We start from the raw sequence: 22,347 nt of genomic DNA on the forward strand, positions 1-22,347 counted from the left end.
TTTCAGGAGTAACAGGTGGAACAATTACGTTATCTTTACCACCGGAGATGCATATAAATTAAGAGTGGCTGTAAAATGTGCTTGACTACGACCATGTTTAACTTTTTCTCCAGCGTATCATAGGCATTCAATTCCAGCCACTGTAACAACTTCCCACATTTCACTTTTATTAGGAGGGGAGATATTGTCAACTGAGCAAAGACCACTGTGTCGCCATGGCTGATGAAAACTAAAGGCTGTAAAATTCACACTATATTACGTTATTGCATCAATGACGCATCAAGTTGTGATCCTTCGGGCCTAGTCCAACCTCAATCAGAGCAACACTGTGTAATTGTAAGCATTCATTAAATCCTGCTTGTGTAAACACTTACGTTCGAACTTGCTCGTGCAATTCCCTCTCGGACCAATGCGGGGCTTTTATTTGGCCGTAGAGCAGGAGGTGTTCCTTGGCGGTCATGTGATCAAAGAGAACGTCATATTGCATGCACACACCCAGATCTTTGCGGATGTCGTTCAAGTTGGTTTGCATGTCTCGGCCATACACTTCTATACTCCCAGATGACGGCGGGAAGAGTCCCGTGAGGAGAGACCTAACCACACAGAAAATGGAATATTTAGAAGATTATATTATAATGTGATTATCTTACGTATATTGGAATGATAATTTAAGTGAACAGTGCAGATGGCCACTGGTCAATTTTATCTCCAGGATATAACTGGGGGGAATACAAGCACCAGCGTAATGGCGAGTACTTTCATGTAGCAGCCTCAAAATAATGAGACCCGATACACAAGGTTCCATCGGGTGCGTAAAATGTCATTCATTCATAACGAGGAAGCATGTTTGTAACTAACGTGTCTTGGTATTCTCAAAAAAGAAAACATGACATTCACATACATGGTGGTCGTCTTGCCAGCGCCATTGTGACCGAGCAGCGACGTAACGTGGCCCTCGTAGAAGGAAACGTTCAGGTTTTGAATGGCCACCCGGTCGCCGTAGATCTTCGTGAGACCGTGAAGGTTAACACCCACAGGGAGATGAGAGAAGTCCTCGCCTGTCTGGGAGAAAAGCTGGCTCTGGCCTGAGAAAATGGACAAATGCAAACAGTAAATCAAAGAAGTACTGTACTGGACATAAATAGAGAGCGGAGGAGATATATAGTTCGGTGCTTCAAAATGGGTGACCATGAAAACAAGTGCGACAAGACAAGGAGGTAGAAAAAGAATCCCAGAAAAAAAGAAGCGGTCTATGTTCTCTTGTAGTTGCTACAGTGTAATTGTTTTTTTTTTTTCTGTACCTTTCCCCTTGTCATCTGAGAACACGGGCAGGTTTATCTTCATGGTGTTGGCGAACAGATGTCCTCTGCCCCCCTTCTGTGACTTTACACAGCAGAAAAGGTCAGCCCAAAAGGAGGCTGTAAAGGGGAAGTACCACGGAGCTGGAAGGCCATATTTGCCTGAGTGAACACCAAAAAGAAAAACACATGGTCAGAGTTAAAGCGTGAGTCTTAGCTTGGGGTGATAACAATGTCGGATGAAATATTGTATCAAAGGAAATATATCACACTTGTCCATTGATCTAGAAAAAGATTTGACCAAATTATGATTTACCAGGAAAGACCATGCGGATGTACGCCCCGGCAGTGAAGTAGATGAGTGAGTCGAAGAGCATCATCCAGCACAGCCAACCGAAGGAGGCTGTGTCTCCAGATAGGGGCGAGGAATATGAGTTGCTCCACTGAATTCCTAAAAAAAAAAAAAAAAAACATTAAACACGATCGAACACCTTTTATGTACTCGCTTGTTTGCGATGTCTCATATATCATTTTGTGAGGGAAAGTATTAATTCATACCTTCTTCTCGAGCTTCGTAGAGAGCGATATACTGACTAGCATAACTGAAGCAGGTTGGGGAAAATAAGCTCTATGGGGAAGAGACATTAGTTAACAAACCAGAGCTAACATAAAATGAAACAAATATGCGTAATACTGCGATTGAATCTGGAAATTAATCTAATCAACTGTGACAATCTGGATAATTTAAATGAATGAAATTGTATGAATGTAAACAAAATCATGACATAATAATCAAAATGAAAAATTCAGTCTCTCACCAGTGCACTTTTCTGGAAGAGGTTGAGACTGGACTCCAGCGCCATGACCACAATAAACGGGAAGAAGCAGATGATGTAAATGAGGCTCCCGCTAAGACCAGCAATGTAGGTCTTGTCAAAAAAGGAGCTTATCAGGAAGCTGAAGGCCAGGATTGTCAAGCCGTAGTCGCAGAAGTACAAGAAGAGGAGGAAGCCGTCACTACGCGAGAGGATGCCGCCATGCTTGAGAATTATTGTGAGGATGATGATGGTCACCATCAGGTGAGCAGCACACTCCAAGAACCAGGCCAGGAAGTGGCTGAGCGGGTTTACGCCCATCATCTTCATATACTGCAGATTTAAGGGAAAGGAAAATTCAGTGTCATTTGGATTCCAATCCAACAATGATTACTTTGATGTAATTATGTAAATAGGGGGAAAAAAGAATCCTTACCTCATGCAGCCCCAGTTCTCTTTCATGAACCAATTTCTTGACAAAGTCAGCCACAAACAGAACCCAGGCTAACATCAGCATAATTGGAAAAACTAAAGAGATGGCCTCAAGATACCTGATGAATGCAAAAAATATACCAACAAATCAAAATGAAACCTTTGGAATTGAAGAGAGCTTGTCAAAGATGCCCTATATTATGATGATTATTATTTATAACAGCATAGAGCAATAAATCAGATCAACACAACAGCACGGATGAACCCATCTCATAATCAGGCTTGAAGGCAGCATGTCAGATACGGTGGCGTGATGTTACATTTGATACGGGTTCTCCGCATTGTCTTAATAAAGCCCTTGAGGGCGAGCACATACTGTGCTCAGTTATCAGATACTAAGCTGCATGTTGGCAAAATGTTCACGTCAAACGTTTGACTGTCAGCTTGCTTACAATGTGCATCTCAAACATTAGCAAGGGGGGGTGGTAGAGTGGCACGTGTCTGCATGAAAAAGCATACACACTATCCTGAATATTCATGCACCCAATTATCACGTGAGACTTGCCACTGACTGACGACTTACTGACAGTCCCAAGTGGGAGATGAATAATGAGAGAGTTTGCATTATTCCACATCAATGCCTGAACTTCACCCCTGAGACACTGTGCATCTTTTTATGTTTACAAAAACTGTATGCAGTCACACCAGAGTGCATAAATAGTCTATGCATGTGTGTGTGTGTGTGTGTGTATATAACTCACTGATCACGAAGATAGCAAGGATATGGGAAAGGTTGGAGTTGCACAGCGGTGTCTGTGACTCCTCCAGTTTGCATCTCAATGATTGCCCGATCAATGTTCTCCTGCAGGTACACAAAGGCCCGGTTGTAGCGCATGGTTCTCCTCGACGATATGTGGTGGTCCTTCACAAAGTAAGGACTGCGGACTCGGTCTGTCCGCATGACGTTGTCCAGATGCATTCGGATGGTATAGCTGACTTTGGGTGGCAGTGGAGAGGAGTCGTTCTCTTTGGGGAGCTTGAAAATGACACCTTGAAGACAAATATTATTATGTTACAAATTCAACTCAAATTAATGCACGTTGTTGAAGTATTTTATGGAAATATTGTTTACTGTAGCTATACAGAATTTATTTTCTGGACGGTCTTTTCTCTGACTGTTGAATTAGACTCAGGATTGACTCACTTCCATAGAGACTGCGGTCCTTGGCGAGTTCCTGAGCTTCAGCGTCAAGCTGTTCAGCGGATTGGTAACCTTGGTAACGATCAAATTTGATGCAAGACGAGATGTTGACCATCAGGGTGGACAAGGTGGTGATCTGATCCATTATGTGTTTGTTCTTCTCCAGCAAAAATGTCATGTTTGCTTTATCACACAAAAAACAAAATAAACATTCAATTATGAATCATGAACTGCTTCTCATCACTACATCATGGGCACGCTGGAGAAGACCCCACCCCCACACTCACAAAAATTGTCGAGCGTCTCCTTCATTCTCATGACATCGATGTCTGTCTGCATTTCAATGAAATTTCTCACAAAGGCATTAGCCAAGGAATTCTACACACACACACACACACACGCACACACACACACACACACACACACACACACACACACACACACACACACACAAAATTAAGATTTTGAAACAGCTCCTCGAACTAGTCATAAGATATTTCGCTCGAGGGAAGCCCTGAGATGTTTTACCTTCAGCAATGGTAAAGTCTGCCCCAACATTTCGCTCGATTTCACGATGTACTTTGAGGCTTTGATCCAGTCGTCAGAGTGCCTCTGTAGGTTACTAAACTCTTGCAGGGTAGTGTTGGCCTGAATTAGAAGAAGAATAGAAATATATTTTCATTTGGCATGTAGAGACAAAATAATTGTTTGGACCTTTCTGAGAATTTCGAAGTAGTATGTTGTTGTCTATTGCAATACCTTCTCCATGATTGTCCTGGTGATTGGTGTGTCTGGTGTGAAGAGGATTTTTCCCATCAGCATTGGTTTGAGGAAGGCCCACGCAATGGCGCCCCCTGTGGTGTTGACCATGTCTAGGTACATGTTCATACAGTACGGAGCTACAAATGGAGAAGAATGTGAGACGTTGTAGACTGCATAATAGATGCATTGGCAATAAAAGACTTATGTCTTCCCAACATACTGGCATTTCGTGGAATCTTGAACCTGTCAATCAACTTTTCCCTCTCGCTGCTGTCAAGGGATGATGGGTTGAAATCGGTAGAAAGTTTGGCAAGTCCAAAGATAGGCATGACACCGTATTTGCACATGGCACGAGTCATTGTGACAAATGTGGCTTTGTTGGAAAGTTTGGATCTCAAGCGCCTTGTAACCTAGGGGGTAGGGGAGGACAAGCATCAACCATGAATATTGACAAGTACGTTGATTGATTTTAAAAATGATCTACACACTTCGCGAAACTCAGTGTTGGCGATCAGATCGAGTTCTCCCATGGAAAGTATGTAACTTTGCAGCTGATCAATGGCGGGAATGATTTGGTCCATCATGCCGATGATATTGCTGGCCACGTGGATCATAAGTCCCAACAGGCTCTGAAGTTCATCTGACAACACCATCTGAAAGCATGGACACGGAATTAGTGCGGTTCCACCGTATATTTTGTTTTAATGTTTCATCACTTTATACAGCAACTCCCTGCATCAAATTTGAACGTTTTTGCAAAATACATTTCTTAGTATGTTCTGCTGTATTCTAAAATGACATTTACATTCAGCAATTGTAGTGGAAAAATGATTCAATCTTTGGTTGAATTTAAATTCAAGTGAATTTCCAGATTGAGTCCAAGGAATGTGATTACATCAAGGTCCCAGTTTTATATTTTTCTTTCGAAAATCTTGACACTTTTTTTTTTGTGCCATGAAAGACAGGACAGGTAAAAGAATTGCGACTGAACAGACTAAATCATGAACTGCCACATCTGAAGGATGGTCATGAACTAGTCTATACGTACATTAAATCTGCATACATTGGCACAAATGTGTGATTTAAATGTAGATTTTCCATCTTCTTTTGACAGGTCGCAATATACTGGCAGGAGGGTCTTACGGTATGAATGCTGAGCATTTCAAGCATTCATATTAATAATTTTCTAAAGTGAAGTACAATTTAAGTTTAAATGGCACATACTAATTATCATCTCATTACAAAAACTGTGCCTTGTTGCCAGTGTGGATGCTAATTTAAAATGATGAATTAGGTCAAATGCATGGATAGAAATGGAAAAATTGTTACTGGGTAACTCTTAGCACTCATAAGGGCTTACAAATGTATCCGAGATTATTAGATCTCAGTGAATTGAAGATTTATGCATTTTAATTCATGCCAGATGTGTTCCTCATTATCCACGGGATTATAACGAATTGGACAAATCCAAGGCAACCCGCAATCATTACGTGTCATTTCAGACATGATAAATGGTGATGTTCTAAAATGGGAGACGCTAGAATTCATGTTTTGTCGACTGTCATTCCTGTCATCGGACTTACTCGGAAGAGGAACTTTTCCATGCGTATATGGCGACTCATGAGCACAGCGAAGGTGTACCAGTCTTCACCGGACATGGAGCAGAAGGTTTGGAACAGAACTGCTTCTGGCTCTGTGATGGTCAGACGTCTTGGGGAATTGCAGTGACCCAGCTTCATCAACCACGAAAGGATCTGTGTGAGTTAATACACAGTAAAGATATATATCATCTCCAGACGCCAAGATATATATTTTTGGGGTCAAGATGCATCTTTTCATGGACTTGACCTGATGCAGTATGAAGGAAAACAAGACATGATCTGATGATGGGGCACTGTGGCTTCTGCCCCACGAATAGAGTCTCTACTACTTACCTGTAAATTGTTGGTGGGAAACACTGTTTCCGTGAGCATCTGGAGAGCATGGGGATTGAAATTCAAGTGCTTCTGAACATCATGGACAAAAGCACTTTTATTCCGTAGCATCTCGCCAAACGTCATGTCCTCTGGGCAAATAAAGCAAGATAGCGTAAATGCCAACATTTCCATGTTGTTTCCCTTTGATACTAATAGTCGTAAGTTCTTAGGGCATTCAGATAAGTCGGACATTAAATTAAAAAAAACATACACAAAACAAAGTCTATTTAGCTGACCAATTTATTTTGACAGCTTGTAGCTGTTACGTCATTACCACATTATGATTGAGTGCAATGTATTGATTCACATTGGGTAATCAAATTAAAACTTTCGAGATGTACAGCAGTTAAGTGCTTCACCTTGAGATGTGAAGTTGATATTGAGAGAACTCAGCTTGCTGATATCAAAGCCAAAACCTTGACTGAGGACAGATGGCCTAGAGCACACAAAAAACATAAACCCACATATGCATATTTAGACTTGATTGTTTTTTAAAGTCAATGCAATGTTTTGACACGAAGAGATATAAAATACACAAAGAAACCAAACGCTTTACCAATCTATGTCATCATCGTAGGTGCTGGGGTCTCCAACTAATGTCTGGAAGATGGCATCATGCAGATCTGTGGTGTTGACCAGCACACCCTCCAACAAGACCTGCAGGCCTGGTAGGAGGGTGTAACAGAGGTGACCAGGTTCCACGGAGAGAGCATCCAAGAAGCTACGGGCGAACTTCGTATTCTCCACTCTGCACACCTGAAAGGCACCAGCAAACAAGTTATCAGGGACTGTGTGTCTCACAAGTGCAAAAATCCCAACTCTACTTTGGAACCCCACTTTGAAACTTTAACGCTACTTTAAAATCTGTTCAAAACTAATCAACTATATAAACAAGGTTTGGACATTGCTAGCTTTGTAAAAGCAAAAATGTTTTATTTTTTTTTGTAATTCTCCATTCTGAGCTACTATTTTAACCTGAGATCTCAGTTGATCAAGTTGTTCTGCGAAAAGCGGATCACTCAGGTTGGTTTGGGAAAGATGAGAAGCTGTCCGGAAGACTTGCTGTAAATCCATCAAGTTCCCTATAATGAGGAAAAAAAGCAAATACATATATGATGTGAAAGATTAGAAAGCAGAAGAAAGAGAAAGGGGATCATTAAGCATTCAGGTCTTGTATGTGTGAAAAGGTGACATATAACGTTCCACTGGGGCTTCATTACAACTCAGACTGTTGCTGGCAAGCGTTGTTAGGCAACATGCTGCAAATGATCTGCTTACAGAAAAGGCCGGGAAGGATGGGAACAGATGGGGTCAGTGGGACGTCAATGATGTCATGAATTCAAACAAATCTGATAACACCCTGGGCCAAACAATGCGACGACAGAATGTGTAATTAAAATGAAATGAGAAAATCTTGAATTTCATGGTGGTCAACACCTTGAGGCTTTTGTAATTAAAATGTGTGTGTGCAACAATGTGACAGTCTAATGCTGAATCTGGTGAGTGCAAACTAAAATGAGAAAAAAGGTACGTATGGGAGGGTGTGAAGTAGGCTGAAAATTGAAATGCTACTTTATTTGCAGAGCTTTTTTTTTTTTTTTTTTTTTACAAGTTCGGTGGATCATTTTGACAGAGGATGTGAAACTCAATGTTACCTTGAGATTCACTGGCAAGCGCTCTGGTCATATTTTTAAGCAGAGCAGAAAATGGAAAGCTCTCCGGCAGCATTTCAGCAGCATCCCTCAAGAGAGCCAATGATGACCTAGCAAGATAAGACACTGAATTGTAGTACAGTACTTGCAATTTAACATACTGGGGCAACTTTTTCCATTTTTAACTATGTAGAAGACACAATTGTACTCACGTCAGAGTGTGACTGGGGAGAGTTGCAAACGAGAGGACCTCAAGTGCGGCATTGATGGTCTTGTCGTGTGAGCCATTCGAAGCCCACGCCATGTTCCTTGTGGACTGCTTCAGGATAGTTTTCAAATCGGGATTGGAAAAGAACATGTGAGCTGTCTCCATGATTTCCTCTGGAGAAGGGACCGCCATGGATCTGAACATTGCTAAGTAGTCAATGGACACGAAGTCTCGGAAGTCATTCACAATGTCCATCAACGGCATCATCGGTGGCATCATCGGGGCGTCTCGTTTGTGTCGGCTACTCCTAAGCGGATGGTGTACCAAAAGGCCGCTGCTTAACAACTGCCTCAGCGTAGCAAAAATGTTTTCAGCAAACTCCTCAAAAACATCCACGATCTCCGGCATGTCCACGCCCATCTGCGTCAGGGTGGACAATAAAGGCCTGAGGAGTTGGGATATCTTGGGCAGAGCCTGGGTCAGAAGATCTAGTCCAGATTCGTTTGAAGTCGCTAACAATGAAGACAGCTCAACCACCTTCTGCATTAGTGCTTTAGCGCCATTGGAGGCCAGAAATCGTCCCAGGCCTTGGTAAACCATGGCCTCATCCCCGAATACCTTCATGTTGGTCATGGCTTCAATGGCATCACTTATCATGTCAAGGAAAGATCCGTCGCTGAACCCAGACAAGTCACCCTCCACCATTGAGAAGATATTATTCAAGGTGATGTTTGCACAGGAGAGGACTATCGCCGCTGCCTCGGTGAAGACAACCTCAGATGAGTTGGTGTCGTAATTGAGGTGGTAGTTGTTCAGAATGTGTCTCAGTGCTTCCTCCAAAGCATCTACGCATGGCTCCAGCATGGGTGCCACTTTAAGCAACTCATCCGACAACACTTCAACAGCGGATAAACTGTGGAGCACAAAAGTTCCGTATCAAGAAATCTCATTGTAGGCTTCACTTATAGCCTCATATATAAAACTCATAAGAAAGCCTGGGAAAAAAAGGATTGTAACGTCTGTGAGGAAGCAGCTCAAGGGGCAACTGGGGATTCTTTTGAAGACCGAGATATTTCTTTTTTTTAATTTCAAAGATTATTAGTGTCCTTTCAGCCAAAGTAATACTTTCTCTATCATTAATATTCACACAGTTGCTGGTTTTCCATTCCTGTCCCTGTTAGTATTAAAAAAAAGAATATTTCCACTGTGATCCCTAATCTTCTGATCTTTACCTCTTTTAATCTGACCCTGCTGTTTTTTTTCCTGCACAGTATTTTATTTCATTTTTTTTTCTTTTATCATATTCAATATTTTTCCATGCTTCATATGTAAGAACACATATAATATCAGACTTGCATTAGTACTTCTACTTTTACTCAAGTCATTTTTCAAGCATCCACCCTACTTAAGTACTACTGAGAGAGAAGGTAATCTGCCATATGGTGAGTGCAGTCACCTGTTTTGCAGCTGCATGTTTTGGAGCTGCATGTACCAGTGAAGCTGAGCACTATGGCTTAACGGCTGGCCAAGCAACTCCGAGAACTGGCTGGAGACATTCATGATGATCTGTTCCATCACGTGTGATTGGTTTCTGCTGGCTTGATACAGAGATTTTGTAGCATTGACAATCCGGGCAGCAGCATCACCAGCAGTGATTGTTTCCGAATCCATGTGCTGAAGGGAAAATGTTCAACAGTAAAATGTTCTGTGTGTCAACATTGCCACCAAATGGTAAAAATGTGACCAGCACTGGAATTTGTGATGTCATGGGGACACATTCAATGTATGACTCTTATGATCTAACTTTCTGATATAGGCAAATCAATTTTTGTTGTCTGTACTCACACTTGTGTTGAGGTGGGGGCAGATATAATGACTATCAGCATAAATCTCTAGAACGGGCTGCAGACTGATGTTGCACCACATTTCAATGACGCCATGGCTTAAATTGGCTGCGACCCTGATGGGCTCCCACAGTTTCACAGCTTCATCGCATTCCAAAGTTCCATTTGCCTGAAAGAAATGTCATCAAAATACGACAATGACAATGACCTTCCTTCTTTTGTTGGACGTTGCTGTCTTTTATCACATTCCTCTGAGGAAACCAGTTCAGTTAGCGAGACTGTGACAAACACAACGATGGACACATGATAATGTCTCTCCGTGCATCTACACAATGTAAATTCCACAAGGCTCACACAGGTATCAGCATTTCTTATCACTGGACACCCACACAGAGAATGAATACAAACAGTTCTCATGACAGGCGTGTCCTGAATAGTGACACGCTAAAACACCCTGAAATGGGAAATAAGAGATTTGTTTTTCCACGCATTATATGTCTTCATTTAGATTAGTGGTTATTTGGCATAATTGCGATATGCTAGCAAGCTATGCCGAGAACCCGAAAATGTATCTTCCTTTGAATTTTCATGATATTGAAGCCTTATTTTATACATTTTTTTCGGCATTTGAATATGGCAGGGTTGTTAACAACCTGTACTGTCAAACTTAGAAGAAACATCAGCTTTCAAGCATACCTTTTGTAAAAAACTGAATTTTAAAAAAAGAAGACCTTATAAATTAGACCCAGTCACTAAAAAGACAGTATGCAGTTGATCATGAAGTCTCTGACAACCTAAGCGAGTCACTCAGCATAGGTTACCTGCTCAGCAGCCAGCAGGGTTTGTTGTATGGCAGGCTGGATTCTTTCCGAGATCTCCGACAAGTTCAAATAACTTCCATTTGCAGACTGTACAATTTCTCTCATCAGGGTCAACACAGGCTTTGCGAGGCTTAGGAGCATCACTGTAGAAAAGGACAACATTAAAAGCTTGACCAGTCAGACTCTTTGGAAACTATTATACAAATTGTGAAACCTGCAAAATGCAACCTGCAAACAAATTATTTTATTATTTTACATCACATGATTGCGAATGTATTAATTTTATTGTGTCTTTAACCTACCAAATGCTTAATACTGAGCGGTATACTCACTTTTCTGTGCTTGCTGCGTGTTTACCATACATGCTATGATTTTTTCAAAATAGGGGATAACGGCCGTGACATTGTCCCATTGCTGCGTTTCACTGATTGTTGTCAGTACAATCCCCAACATCTTTTTAAGCCTGTTCCAAAACAGAAAGTTCAGACTCACATTCCTCTAATCATGAACGTTCTTTGCGTGATGAATCTTACATGTGCCACGTCTCTTGGTCAGCCTGGCCAGTCAAAATCTGTTGAAGCACCGAACCGAGATGGGATAAGGTCTCCACAGATGGAGACATATTCAATCCGGGTCCATTTGTAAAAATCTGCCATATCTGCTCAGAAAATTAGGACAAGTGGTACAAAACATGGTTTGTATGAATTTGTTCGAATTCGGTTCTAAAGTGCTATCGCCTGTGACAATCTGTGAGAACAAACTTGATGGAAAAAATTCAGATGGGATCAACACATTTCAACTTGTGATCACCTTCTTCGTAAACATGTCCATCATGATCTAACACCAAATCTGTCTGACATGCATGCATGACGTGCCATTTGAAATCGTACCTGGTTAAAAATCCCCATCAGAATTTGTGTCGTTTGATTTTCTAGGCTGACGTTGCCTGAAGTCACACATATGAAAATGTGGTTAACACAAATAGCAGAGCTGATCAAACACAATCTCAAAAGAGAAAGATTGTGAGAGTTGAACTACATTTTTTTAAGAACATAACACATCCACCATTCCAGAGTTAAGACTGAGACTGATTTACCTTGGCTTGAGTCCAAGATGAGATGAGTGACATTTATGGCCACAGAAACATAGTATCGAGCTATGGTGTTTGGTGGCAGGAAGCTCCGAATCGTCTTCAATTGGTTCAAAATGCTTTTAAAAAAATCCAATAAATATTCCCATTATACACAGTTAGAGCATTGTAAAGAAATTTGTTGCATGGCTTGTATTTTCATTGGTCAGAGACAGTGAATTAAATTTACCTTTTGCTAACTAAAACATGCTAATATTCCAGAAAAGTATTTATTGATTACCGTATTTTCCGCACTATAAGGCGCACCGGATTATATGGCGCACCTTCAATGAATGGCCCATTTTAAAACTTTGTCCATATATAAGGCGCACCGGATTATAAGGAGCACCTTCAATGAAAGGCCCATTTTAAAACTTTGTTCATTTATAAGATATATACATTTGGCCCGCGGGCCGGACTTTGGACACGCCTGCTGTAGTGGCTCACTATTGGTCCATATATAAGGCTCACCTGATTATAAGGCGCACTGTCGGCTTTTGAGAAAATTTGAGGTTTTTAGGTGCTTCTTATAGTGTGGAAAATACGGTAGCATCTTCCAGAAACTGGCGTTCATACTGAAATACTTCAAAAGCGTCAAAACTGCAACTCACATGATGTTCCAGTTGTCTGGTCCATAAGCGACGGTGATCGTCTCAAAATAATTGGTGAGTATTTTGAGAACAGGTAGCATGTAAACAGCAAACTCTTCCGGCACCAGCTGTTGAACAGCTATTTGTGTTCTATTGAGGATGTCCAGGGTGAGGTTGAGTGATGTGGGAAAACTCAAGTTCTGCTCGACAAAGAGCACCACAGTATTGTGAATAATTTCCTGAATGTTTTCCTGCGCAGACTGTGGCAGCGGGGTCGTGTCTTGGGTCAGAATTTGCAAGAAACTTTGGACGGCTTCCATGATGGGTTCCAGAATTTGTGTTATTTGATTTTCTAAGCTGACGTTGCCTGAAGTCACACATACGAAAATGTGGTTAACACAAATAGCAGAGCTGATCAAACACACTCTCAAAAGAGAAAATTTGTGAGAGTTGAACTACATTTTTTTGAGAACAGAGCACATCCATTTCAAAGTCAAGATTTAGACTGATTTACCTTGGCTTGAGTCCAAGATGACATGAGTGATGTTGATGGCCACAGAAACATAGTGCTGAGCTGTGCTGTTTGGTGGCAGGAAGCTCCGAATCAGCTTCAATTGGTTCAAAATGCTTTAAAAAAATAAAATAAAATAAATATTCCCATTATAAACAGTTAGAGCATTGTAAAGAAATTTGTTGCATTTCTTGTATTTTCATTTGTCAGAGAGACGGTGAACTAAATGTAGCTTTTGTTAACTAAAACATGCTAGTATGCCAGAAAAGTATTTATTGGTTAGTATCTTCCAGAAACTTGCATTCATACTGAAATACTTCAAAAGCATCAAAACTGCCACTCACATGATGTTCCAGTTGTCTGGTCCATAAGCGACGGTGATCGTCTCAAAATAATTGGTGAATACTTTGAGGACAGGTAGCAAGTAGACAGCAAACTCTTCTGGCACCAGCTGCTGAACAGCCATTTCTGTTCTATTGAGAATGTCCAGGGTGAGGTTGAGTGATGTGGAAAAAGTCAAGTTCTGCTCGACAAAGAGCACCACAGTATTGCGAATAATTTCCTGGATGTTTTCCTGCGCAGACTGTGACAGTGGGGCCGTGTCTTGGTTCAGAATTTGCAAGAAACTTTGGACTGCCTCCATGATGGCAGCAAACAGGTGGTCAAACTGTTGCTCTCCTGGATGCTCCAGCACCATAATAGCTTTGCTCAAGGACTGGGTGATATTGCTGATGATGGTGAGGTACGCCTGCTGTTCTACAGAGAGATAGCTAACCATCGACTGTAAGAGGAGGTGAAGGTCTTTTACAGGCGTGGAAGCATTTATGGAAGAGTTTCCCCAATGGAGCATACTGTTGAAGACTGCTGTGACATTGGGTTCCTCCATCCAGTCATGGATAAGATCAAGGTAGAGTTGAATTTGTTGCTCAATTTCATGTAGCATGGTTGAGTTGATGAATGGAACCGAGCTAAAAATTTGAAAATTCTCATCCTGGACTTGAATGTCGACTATGATGTAGTTCAGAATTTGCTGCAGAATCGCAACAGTTGCTTGGCCGATTTTTCTCACGTCCGCACCGTCTGTCGGGTCCTGAAAGTGGTCAATCTGGTTGTTGATAAACAAAGTTAAATTTGTCTGGGCTATTTGCAAGGTCACTTGTAATTGTGTGAGACGATAGAACGGGTGAAGAAGTTCTGAGACAAAGCTGGTGCTTGTCACATTTTCCAACCGTTGCAAATACCACTGCATGATTTGCAAGTATGCAATGGTGACTTCCTCGGAGTATGGCACCGACATGGCCTCGAGAATGAGGTTCAAGGGTTCTGGGTTAGCGGCTACTTTCAATAAACCTTCCATTACTTGAATTTCCTTCAGGATCTCTGGAGTACTCAGATTGTTCATCTGGAGGTTCATCTTAATATTGTTCAGCGTGTCATTAAGAACATGTATGATGGGCATTTGTGCGTTGGAGGTAAAATTGACTTGAATGAGCTCACTTGTGGTTTTATTGACAATTAATGGGACAAGGGAGATGATGGTTGTGTGATTCTGCAGAGCAGGTGTGTTTGCCAGGAAATTGCTGGCCTTGTCTATTAATCCCATAACACACTGGGCTGTCACAGATGCGTTGTGCTGTAATTCAAAGCATTTTGGAACATTGGCTATCTCCATTATATTTACTAACAGCTCATTAACATTGGCGGCTCCAGCAAGGTGAGAGATGTAGTTTAGTTCTTCTAGGGTAAGGTTGGACTGTCTCAGAGCATCCTGGATATGAGGGATTGTAATAATTGGCATGGCTATAACCAGTTGGATGAAATGAAGTGTCTGATTGAAGGCGTTGACGTAGACAGTATCATTCGGAGACAACATGAGTGAAAAGAAAGCGGATGTGACGTCTTCATATAAGTATTCCCCACTCCCTAGAAACTTGTTGGTTATGTTGATGGTGACGTTAGCATCGGCCGAGAGCGTCAAGTTGACGATTTCGTCCAGAAATGTGAAGAATTCAGAAATTCCAGATGAACAGTTCTGTTCTGAAGCGCATACAGACAAGTGGTACTGCAATGCTTTGAAATCTTGATAGTATAAATCAGCTGGCTCTTGGAATTCTTGTGGTAAGAAAGGAAGAATTTTTTCTATCACCAGATCCAGGGCAGCTTCTGGGCCAATCTGAGTGAGGTTGTCAAGGCTCTCGGGGGTGAGGAGGTTGATAAGGTCAGTGGAGACTTGGTGGAGGTCAGTAACTTCAGCTGTGCTCAGTTGTCCGTTTGGCAACAAGGTTTGTTGGATTCGTCGCAGTTTGAGTAGGGATGCAACACATTCTTGAAGTTGGTGGATGTATGAAAGAATTAAATTACTTGGGTCACCATTTGGTGAATCAACCACTTCCTTGAGGAGCTCCATAGCACTAAGAATGGCCTCTACAATTCCAGATGAGGTTTGGTTGGTGAACGGCTTTAAGGCGTCTTGGACATCAGCAACTTTCTCTCGATCGAAGTAGTTGGAGTAGGTAAGCAGGGTGTTGCCCATCACATAGGAGAGGGACATTGTGAGGTTCCCCTCCGAGGAAAGGAACTGCATTATCAACCGCTCCAGTTCAGGCATCGTTGGATCCGTCTCATTGAAGGTAAAAATGTGCTGGTTGCCTCGACCGAGTTTCACAGCTGCATCAATAATGCTGGAGGCATTGACTGAGCCGTTGCCAAAGAGCAGAGGCAGAAGTGGTGACAGACCTGTGCACTCAAACAGTTCGCTAACGATGGGAACCATGACTTCGGGGTCGACGATGTTTTCATCTGAGAGTGCGGTGACGGTCCGAGTAAAATTGTCCAGTTTGTTCATTAAGTTGATCAGGTAAGCTGAGAGGGCATCTCCACCTTTAATTTCTTGTGTTAAATATGAAGCAGTCATATTTTCAATGAGGTCTCCATACAAGTTTTGTAATAGCGTGACAGTCGCTTTGAGGTAACTACAAAGGGTCGAGATAAAACAAAAGAGACAGAACTATAGTTAGACTTGTTGAACTGGTGCGTTCGGATATTAATTCAGAAATGTTGCCACTTACTTAACCAGGATGTCTTGGCTTGGTGACATTATAGCCCGAAAGAGACCTTCAACAAATGTATCCCAACTCAAATGGGCATCACAATAAATATTGAGGGTGTCCATATCAAGAGAACCTAAAGGTCGTATTTCAAAACAAACAGCAAATGTTGAAATTATAAAAAAAGCTTCCGTCCTATTTCTTGTTTCTTAATAACAGAATACATTGATTAACAGCAAAGTGACTCACAGTTTGCTGGTTCAATCATGGCACCGTAGTCTACATAGTTAAAGACCCAGGAAACCATAATGAAGTAGCTTTTCATCTCAGGCCACTGTGGACTCTTCTCAATCTTTTCTCCCAAATTGACCATGAAAACAAAAACACTGAAAAAGCAAAGAAAGAAATGATCTGCTGCTTTTCATTCAATGCATACATGCAATGTTACTCAAATGCTGGATGCACTTTCTCCAAACCTTTGTTGAAGAGTCTCCGTAAGATCTGAGCTGTTTCCCGGTAACCAATTTAACGCATAATCCGGCCCCAGCTCTGAGGACAACCTGTGCAGGAACGCTCCGAATTCCAGGGAGCTGTTATACAATTGATGCCACTCGGAGAGAATCATAGAAAGAGTAACATTGAAGTCTTTTTCTTCATCCCTCAGAGCGTTGTAAAGCTCTTTTCCCTACGAACGACAGCATACCAATATATTTTTTGCAACTTTTGCTTTAGTTGAACTAACCAAAAATTTACAAACTTACTTTTTCAATCAGTGGCATCCACTCCACCAGAAGAAGATTCTCAAGTGTTATGGAGTTCTCGCAGATAATAGATTTCCACACTTCAAATTTAATGGTCTCAGTAGACAACAGCCACTGGAAGGGTCCCAGTGCATCCTCACATGTCACATTTGGTGATGCCAGACTCTGTAGAAGCATAATCATGATGATTTTGATGATTTCTGTTTAATTGAGCTACACCCGTGTAGATTTTGTACTCTGGACAGCAAAGTGTTGATAAAACCAGACAACACAAATTTCTGAAGACATACCTTCATTATGACTTGAGTGACGCTATTAAGGATCTGGCTGATCCAAGCACTTGCTTCACTTTGATTTGTAAGCAAGGTTTGATAAATGTTTTGGAGTCGAGCAGAATCTTTCAAGGTATTGTCCATCATTTCTGCAAAGTTAAAAAAATAATACAGGCAGGAAAAGTTTAAATTTAAAGTATACTGTGATGTCAGGTTACAGGATAATACAATGACCCTTGGACCACACCCACTTACTGTATGTGCTATTTACTTTTGTATAAAAGCTCAATGGGGGATGTTTTCTTTTTGAGCGAGTATTGAGTATCTCGCAAGTACGTAAACCCTTTGAGTTACTCTTATCTAAGAAATCAGTCAGCAGTCTCTTGAGAAAGGGTGTGAGCATGCACTATTTACCTTTCAGTTAAAAACTACCCGTACTTCAATAGAGAGAACAATAGAGGCCTTGCGTGACACGAATGTATGACTTTCTTCCGACTCTAAACTCTTGTGAAATATTTATTTCTAGCGTTTACTTGTATAGGTTGAACATTTTAAAAGGAAAGGTAGAAATTTTTGTGATTTTTTTTAATGTTGTATGCCATAAAATTGCTACTCTAGTGCAATTCTTCTATTTTTTTTTCTTCTATTTTTTGCCAGCCACTAAAATGAGATTATAACACGAAACATAATTAATGCTTCCTGCATATATGACAGGATCACTGTTTGCCTGTTGTTTTTTTACCTTCAACGGTAGCTATTGAGAGACTTGTTAATTCCATGGACTTGAAGCCAACACCGAGGGTCTGCTGAACAATCATGTCCACGTCAGGATGAATCTCACTCAACTTCAGCACCACTTCACCGACTGTCAAAAATCTGCCAAGCGTAAAGCATCCTTAAAATCTTGTCACGGTAGCTCTCTAAAAATGAGGTAGTCTAACAAATTGTGTGTTAAAGTTTGTATGAACAGAAAATATGGTACGTACAGCTCCTCCTCAATTTTTCGTGGTTGTGTATCTATTTTATGCCAGGGTCTTGAGATGTTGGACCCTCCGTTGCTGCCTGTGAGATTGTGGAGCAGCCCTTTGAAAAATGATACATCATGGGAAGCAACGTGCTTACTCCAAGCCAGTAAAGCCTGTTTGAAAAGGTTCAGGGGACAAGAAAATTTAAAATTAGCTTGAGACATTGTTTTTTATTTCAATATTTCTGAAGAAAATGCATATTATGATGTCATTTGTGAGCACACGTCTTTGCACTCACTGGTGAGTACGACTCTATAATAATAAATCCTATCTATTTTCTCAAATTTATTTTGCATTGGTCTCAGTCAAAAATAGAATCCAGAAGAGTGTTTTCTAAGGTAGTTGACACTATGAACGTAGCCTACCTGCTGAGCGACCTTGCCGGGACTTATGTAGTCTAGAATCATGTCCACTTTACCAGACATGCACATGGCTGTGAGCCACAAGGGCTTACTACTGTTGTCACAAATGTAGTCTTCCAGAATGTCTCTATCTAATGTCAAAAACAAAACCTGAGGAAGAGAAAACAGTCAGACTGAATGCACGCATATTTGTTTACTGACATTCATTAATGTGCATTGGCCCTATTCAAATAAATGAACCAATAAAAAAAAAAATAAATAAATAAATTGGGGAGAGAATATTACACAGACAACACCTGATTGCGTAATCTGATAACAGAAAAGCTAATACAAGCAAAAGACTACGCATACATAAAATGTTCCTTCTGCTTCTAGTAAAGTTGAAAAGCACTTTAAATATGAAGCCACCTGGATTAGTTTTGAATAAAAACAGAAAAATTGTTTTGCCACACTCCATAACAAACCTGGGTAAGTGGTATCCGGATAGCTCGTAAAACCGGTTGAGCCATTACACTGACTGAGTCATTGTTCAGGAGTACAATGTCTCCGAGGGAGATGGATATGTCTAAAGAGAGGCAAACAATAGATTTACATTACACATGAATGCTATCGTACGGTAATTTCAACACGGGTATGCCAAAGTGCAACGCTATTATATTCTAGAAGGCATTCTATTCTATTCTATTCTATTCTATTCTATTCTATTCTATTCTATTCTATTCTATTCTATTCTATTGCTTCATACGTCTTAAATACACATGCTTAGTTACCTTTGCCAGGCCACTTTTGAGCATAGCGGATAATGTCGATGCCTCCAGCAATTAACGGGTGCAGTCCAAAGATTGTCTCTGCAGTTTCAGGGAAATTGCTCTGGATAACATGCTGAATGCTATGAAAAGAAGAAAAAAAGAGCAGTAAGGCAACTGTGACAAACAGCCAAACAACTCAAAGCACCTCACCCCTGTATGTTGGTGAGAAGAACCGCTGAGGTGTCCAACATTTGTTCAAGTGATCCAGCAGAGTAGAGCTCGGGAATAGCTAGAAGGCTCTCCCATAAGGAACTCTCATTCTGCATCTCTTCAAACACCAACGTCACAGCCCCGAAGACCTTTGCCAGCTCGTCGGGTTGAGTTAGCATTTCTTCTTTGAGGAGCTTTGAATCACAGAATCGAATAAGAAACCGATTTGCGTGCTGATAACCAACTTATTGGCACACACACATGCACACACACACACCTGGTTGAGTGTCCGGAGAAAAACCTCAAAGACAGTACTGTTTGAGTTGCAAAAGTTGATTGTTGCATTGCCGATGGGGCCGGGTGAGCTTGCGTTGATGGCCGTCAGACTTAAGGCACAGATGGGCCGCTTCAGCAGGTTTATTGCTTCCATCATTTTGTGCACGGAGTCCTAGAAGGGATTTCACAGTCCTGGTCAGACAATCAACTTCATACTACCGTATTTTCCGCACTATAAGGCGCACCGGATTATATGGCGCACCTTCAATGAATGGCCCAATTTAAAACTTTGTCCATATATAAGGCGCACCGGATTATAAGGCGCACCTTCAATGAATGGCCCATTTTAAAACTTTGTCCATATATAAGATATATATACATTTGGCCCGCGGGCCGGACTTTGGACACACCTGCTGTAGTGGCTCAATATTGGTCCATATATAAGGCGCACCTGATTATAAGGCGCACTGTCGGCTTTTGAGAAAATTGGAGGTTTTTAGGTGCACCTTATAGTGCGGAAAACACGGTACTCCATATTTAGCACAACTATTGCGACATTGCTTTTTATACCCAAATAACGCAATCGATGTGTTTAGTTGGACTTTCCCTTGTTCACGCCCTACGTTACATTCCCGCAGTACCTGGTTGCTAATCAACGTTGAATTGTTGATGTGGGTGGCGGTGGCATTGTGGTTTTTTACATCAGCTGCGACTGTAACAAAAGAGAACAAACAATTAGAGTAATGACTGTGCTGATTATTATGGTTACGACGATGCTAAATTGTAAATCAGCATCCCTCATTGGTTAGGGAACAATGAACATATAAAAACAAAGGATGATTGTGTCTACAAACGTGACACATGAAACATAAAATTCCAGAAGAAACTTACACAATATTTCTTTCAAGTTGAAAAGCGGTAAGTCCAGACTGGAGTCGTTTGGGAACGTGTAAAAGCCATCACCTTGAATCATCTTTGCCAAGAGAGAACCCGTCGCCGATGACCTACCAAAGGCACAACATTGGGCAACTGTGGCTTTCTCTTTGAAACATTTGCCTTGTATTTTTAAAAATGATAAAAACAGACATTATAGTAAGATTTTGATGATAATGCCTACAAGAGGTAGACACACACAAACTTTAATATTTTCACAAAACGAAACTAATATAAAACAAGATGGTAGCTTATCTCCCAATTACAAACCGTGTGACAGAAAAAGAAATTAGTGTGAGTAAAAAATTCAAATGTTTATGTAATGTAATGGGAATACCTTGTATTCTGAGTGGATCTTTTTGTCAACTTTGATGGGGTCACCAGACGTGACATGTTGCGACATCTGCTATCTGAGTCGCACATGACGGTCTGCAAAAATGGGAAAAAGCCGGTGCTGGGCAGATTCCGGGGTGACACATAGCCTAGAAAACCAGACAGACCAGACATATCTCACACCCCTTAAATAACTGTAATGTTCCATTGGATGACAAAAAATGCGGGCAAACTGGCTCAATGAACTTTGAACATTAAAAACATTCGTCATTGTTTGTTTTTCAAAGTTTGGGCAGTGCCAAAAACGTCTGTCAATCAGGCTTGTTTCCACAACAAAATTCTTCCTGTTGAGATTGGCGGGATTCGTGGACCACATCAAGACGAATGTTTAAATGCTTAAATAATGGATATGTAACTTTTGTTTGACGTATGTCAGTTTTACAATTCAGAATAAACGTTTGAAACTATTTTTGGCATACGGTTGCACCTTTAGCAATTATCCATTCATTTGGGTTTGTACCAGTTGTCAAAATTGGGAGTGGGCCTGCCATGAAAGGTTTGGCACCCTGACATAGACCAAAAAAACACAAGCAGTATAAAGACTGTTGTTCCACTGCATTTTTAACTTTGGAAACCATCCTCATACAGCAGCTACAAGACTGTTTTTGGTTATAACAATACCGTGTATACACTCCTTTTCAAATGTCCTCAGTGCATGTCAAAAATAAAGGTATAATGTCCGACTCACTCAGTTGAGAGTAAACTATAAATATGAATACAGGTTTGGTTAAACCATCCCACTGAAAGTTAATATGATTTAATGCCTTTTTTATAAAGTACCCAAACAATTTCTCGATGCTCATCTAAGGAATTGCCATGTGTCATGTTTGAGAATGAATAGAATAATTTAATTACATTACATGTTCTTGTAGCCTAACAAAAAATTGTTGTGGCGTGATTGTTCTAAGCCGATTAATCTGCATAGCAATACAAGTCAATATATTATTAAACGGAAAATTAGGAGAATTCACACAACTACATTTGTCACAAGTTATGTCTTGCGCAGTTCGGTCAAATTGCATCATAAAGATCACAAGTGTGCGAGAAACACCTACATGGACTCTTCCGGAACACCTTTAA

At 41.0% G+C, this 22,347-nt stretch overlaps 1 protein-coding gene across 1 annotated transcript in view; it reads right to left on the minus strand.

Moving 5' to 3' along the window:
• Positions 1–22,347, minus strand: part of abca12 (ATP-binding cassette, sub-family A (ABC1), member 12) — a 37,368-nt gene that overhangs the window by 13,880 nt on the left and 1,141 nt on the right. The window contains exons 3-48 of the mRNA XM_049728053.2: positions 21,212–21,356; positions 20,833–20,945; positions 20,583–20,653; positions 19,943–20,113; positions 19,666–19,859; positions 19,477–19,595; positions 19,171–19,271; positions 18,710–18,856; positions 18,306–18,457; positions 18,062–18,195; positions 17,338–17,468; positions 17,048–17,212; positions 16,763–16,971; positions 16,536–16,672; positions 16,308–16,422; positions 13,584–16,211; positions 13,243–13,355; positions 12,750–13,095; positions 12,106–12,218; positions 11,900–11,955; positions 11,543–11,667; positions 11,342–11,472; positions 11,010–11,152; positions 10,190–10,357; positions 9,801–10,018; positions 8,349–9,257; positions 8,140–8,246; positions 7,460–7,566; positions 7,041–7,240; positions 6,844–6,920; positions 6,443–6,573; positions 6,092–6,262; positions 4,997–5,161; positions 4,729–4,918; positions 4,506–4,645; positions 4,275–4,394; positions 4,034–4,124; positions 3,750–3,929; positions 3,307–3,595; positions 2,550–2,664; positions 2,117–2,446; positions 1,857–1,926; positions 1,615–1,749; positions 1,302–1,460; positions 902–1,085; positions 375–593 (exon numbers count right to left, since the gene is read on the minus strand). Coding sequence (XP_049584010.1) covers positions 375–593; positions 902–1,085; positions 1,302–1,460; positions 1,615–1,749; positions 1,857–1,926; positions 2,117–2,446; positions 2,550–2,664; positions 3,307–3,595; positions 3,750–3,929; positions 4,034–4,124; positions 4,275–4,394; positions 4,506–4,645; positions 4,729–4,918; positions 4,997–5,161; positions 6,092–6,262; positions 6,443–6,573; positions 6,844–6,920; positions 7,041–7,240; positions 7,460–7,566; positions 8,140–8,246; positions 8,349–9,257; positions 9,801–10,018; positions 10,190–10,357; positions 11,010–11,152; positions 11,342–11,472; positions 11,543–11,667; positions 11,900–11,955; positions 12,106–12,218; positions 12,750–13,095; positions 13,243–13,355; positions 13,584–16,211; positions 16,308–16,422; positions 16,536–16,672; positions 16,763–16,971; positions 17,048–17,212; positions 17,338–17,468; positions 18,062–18,195; positions 18,306–18,457; positions 18,710–18,856; positions 19,171–19,271; positions 19,477–19,595; positions 19,666–19,859; positions 19,943–20,113; positions 20,583–20,653; positions 20,833–20,945; positions 21,212–21,356 — 10,234 coding nt within the window. The remainder of the gene's footprint in view (positions 1–374; positions 594–901; positions 1,086–1,301; positions 1,461–1,614; positions 1,750–1,856; positions 1,927–2,116; positions 2,447–2,549; positions 2,665–3,306; positions 3,596–3,749; positions 3,930–4,033; positions 4,125–4,274; positions 4,395–4,505; positions 4,646–4,728; positions 4,919–4,996; positions 5,162–6,091; positions 6,263–6,442; positions 6,574–6,843; positions 6,921–7,040; positions 7,241–7,459; positions 7,567–8,139; positions 8,247–8,348; positions 9,258–9,800; positions 10,019–10,189; positions 10,358–11,009; positions 11,153–11,341; positions 11,473–11,542; positions 11,668–11,899; positions 11,956–12,105; positions 12,219–12,749; positions 13,096–13,242; positions 13,356–13,583; positions 16,212–16,307; positions 16,423–16,535; positions 16,673–16,762; positions 16,972–17,047; positions 17,213–17,337; positions 17,469–18,061; positions 18,196–18,305; positions 18,458–18,709; positions 18,857–19,170; positions 19,272–19,476; positions 19,596–19,665; positions 19,860–19,942; positions 20,114–20,582; positions 20,654–20,832; positions 20,946–21,211; positions 21,357–22,347) is intronic.

Source organism: Syngnathus scovelli, chromosome 8, assembly GCF_024217435.2.
Source record: "Syngnathus scovelli strain Florida chromosome 8, RoL_Ssco_1.2, whole genome shotgun sequence".
NCBI lineage: Eukaryota > Metazoa > Chordata > Actinopteri > Syngnathiformes > Syngnathidae > Syngnathus > Syngnathus scovelli.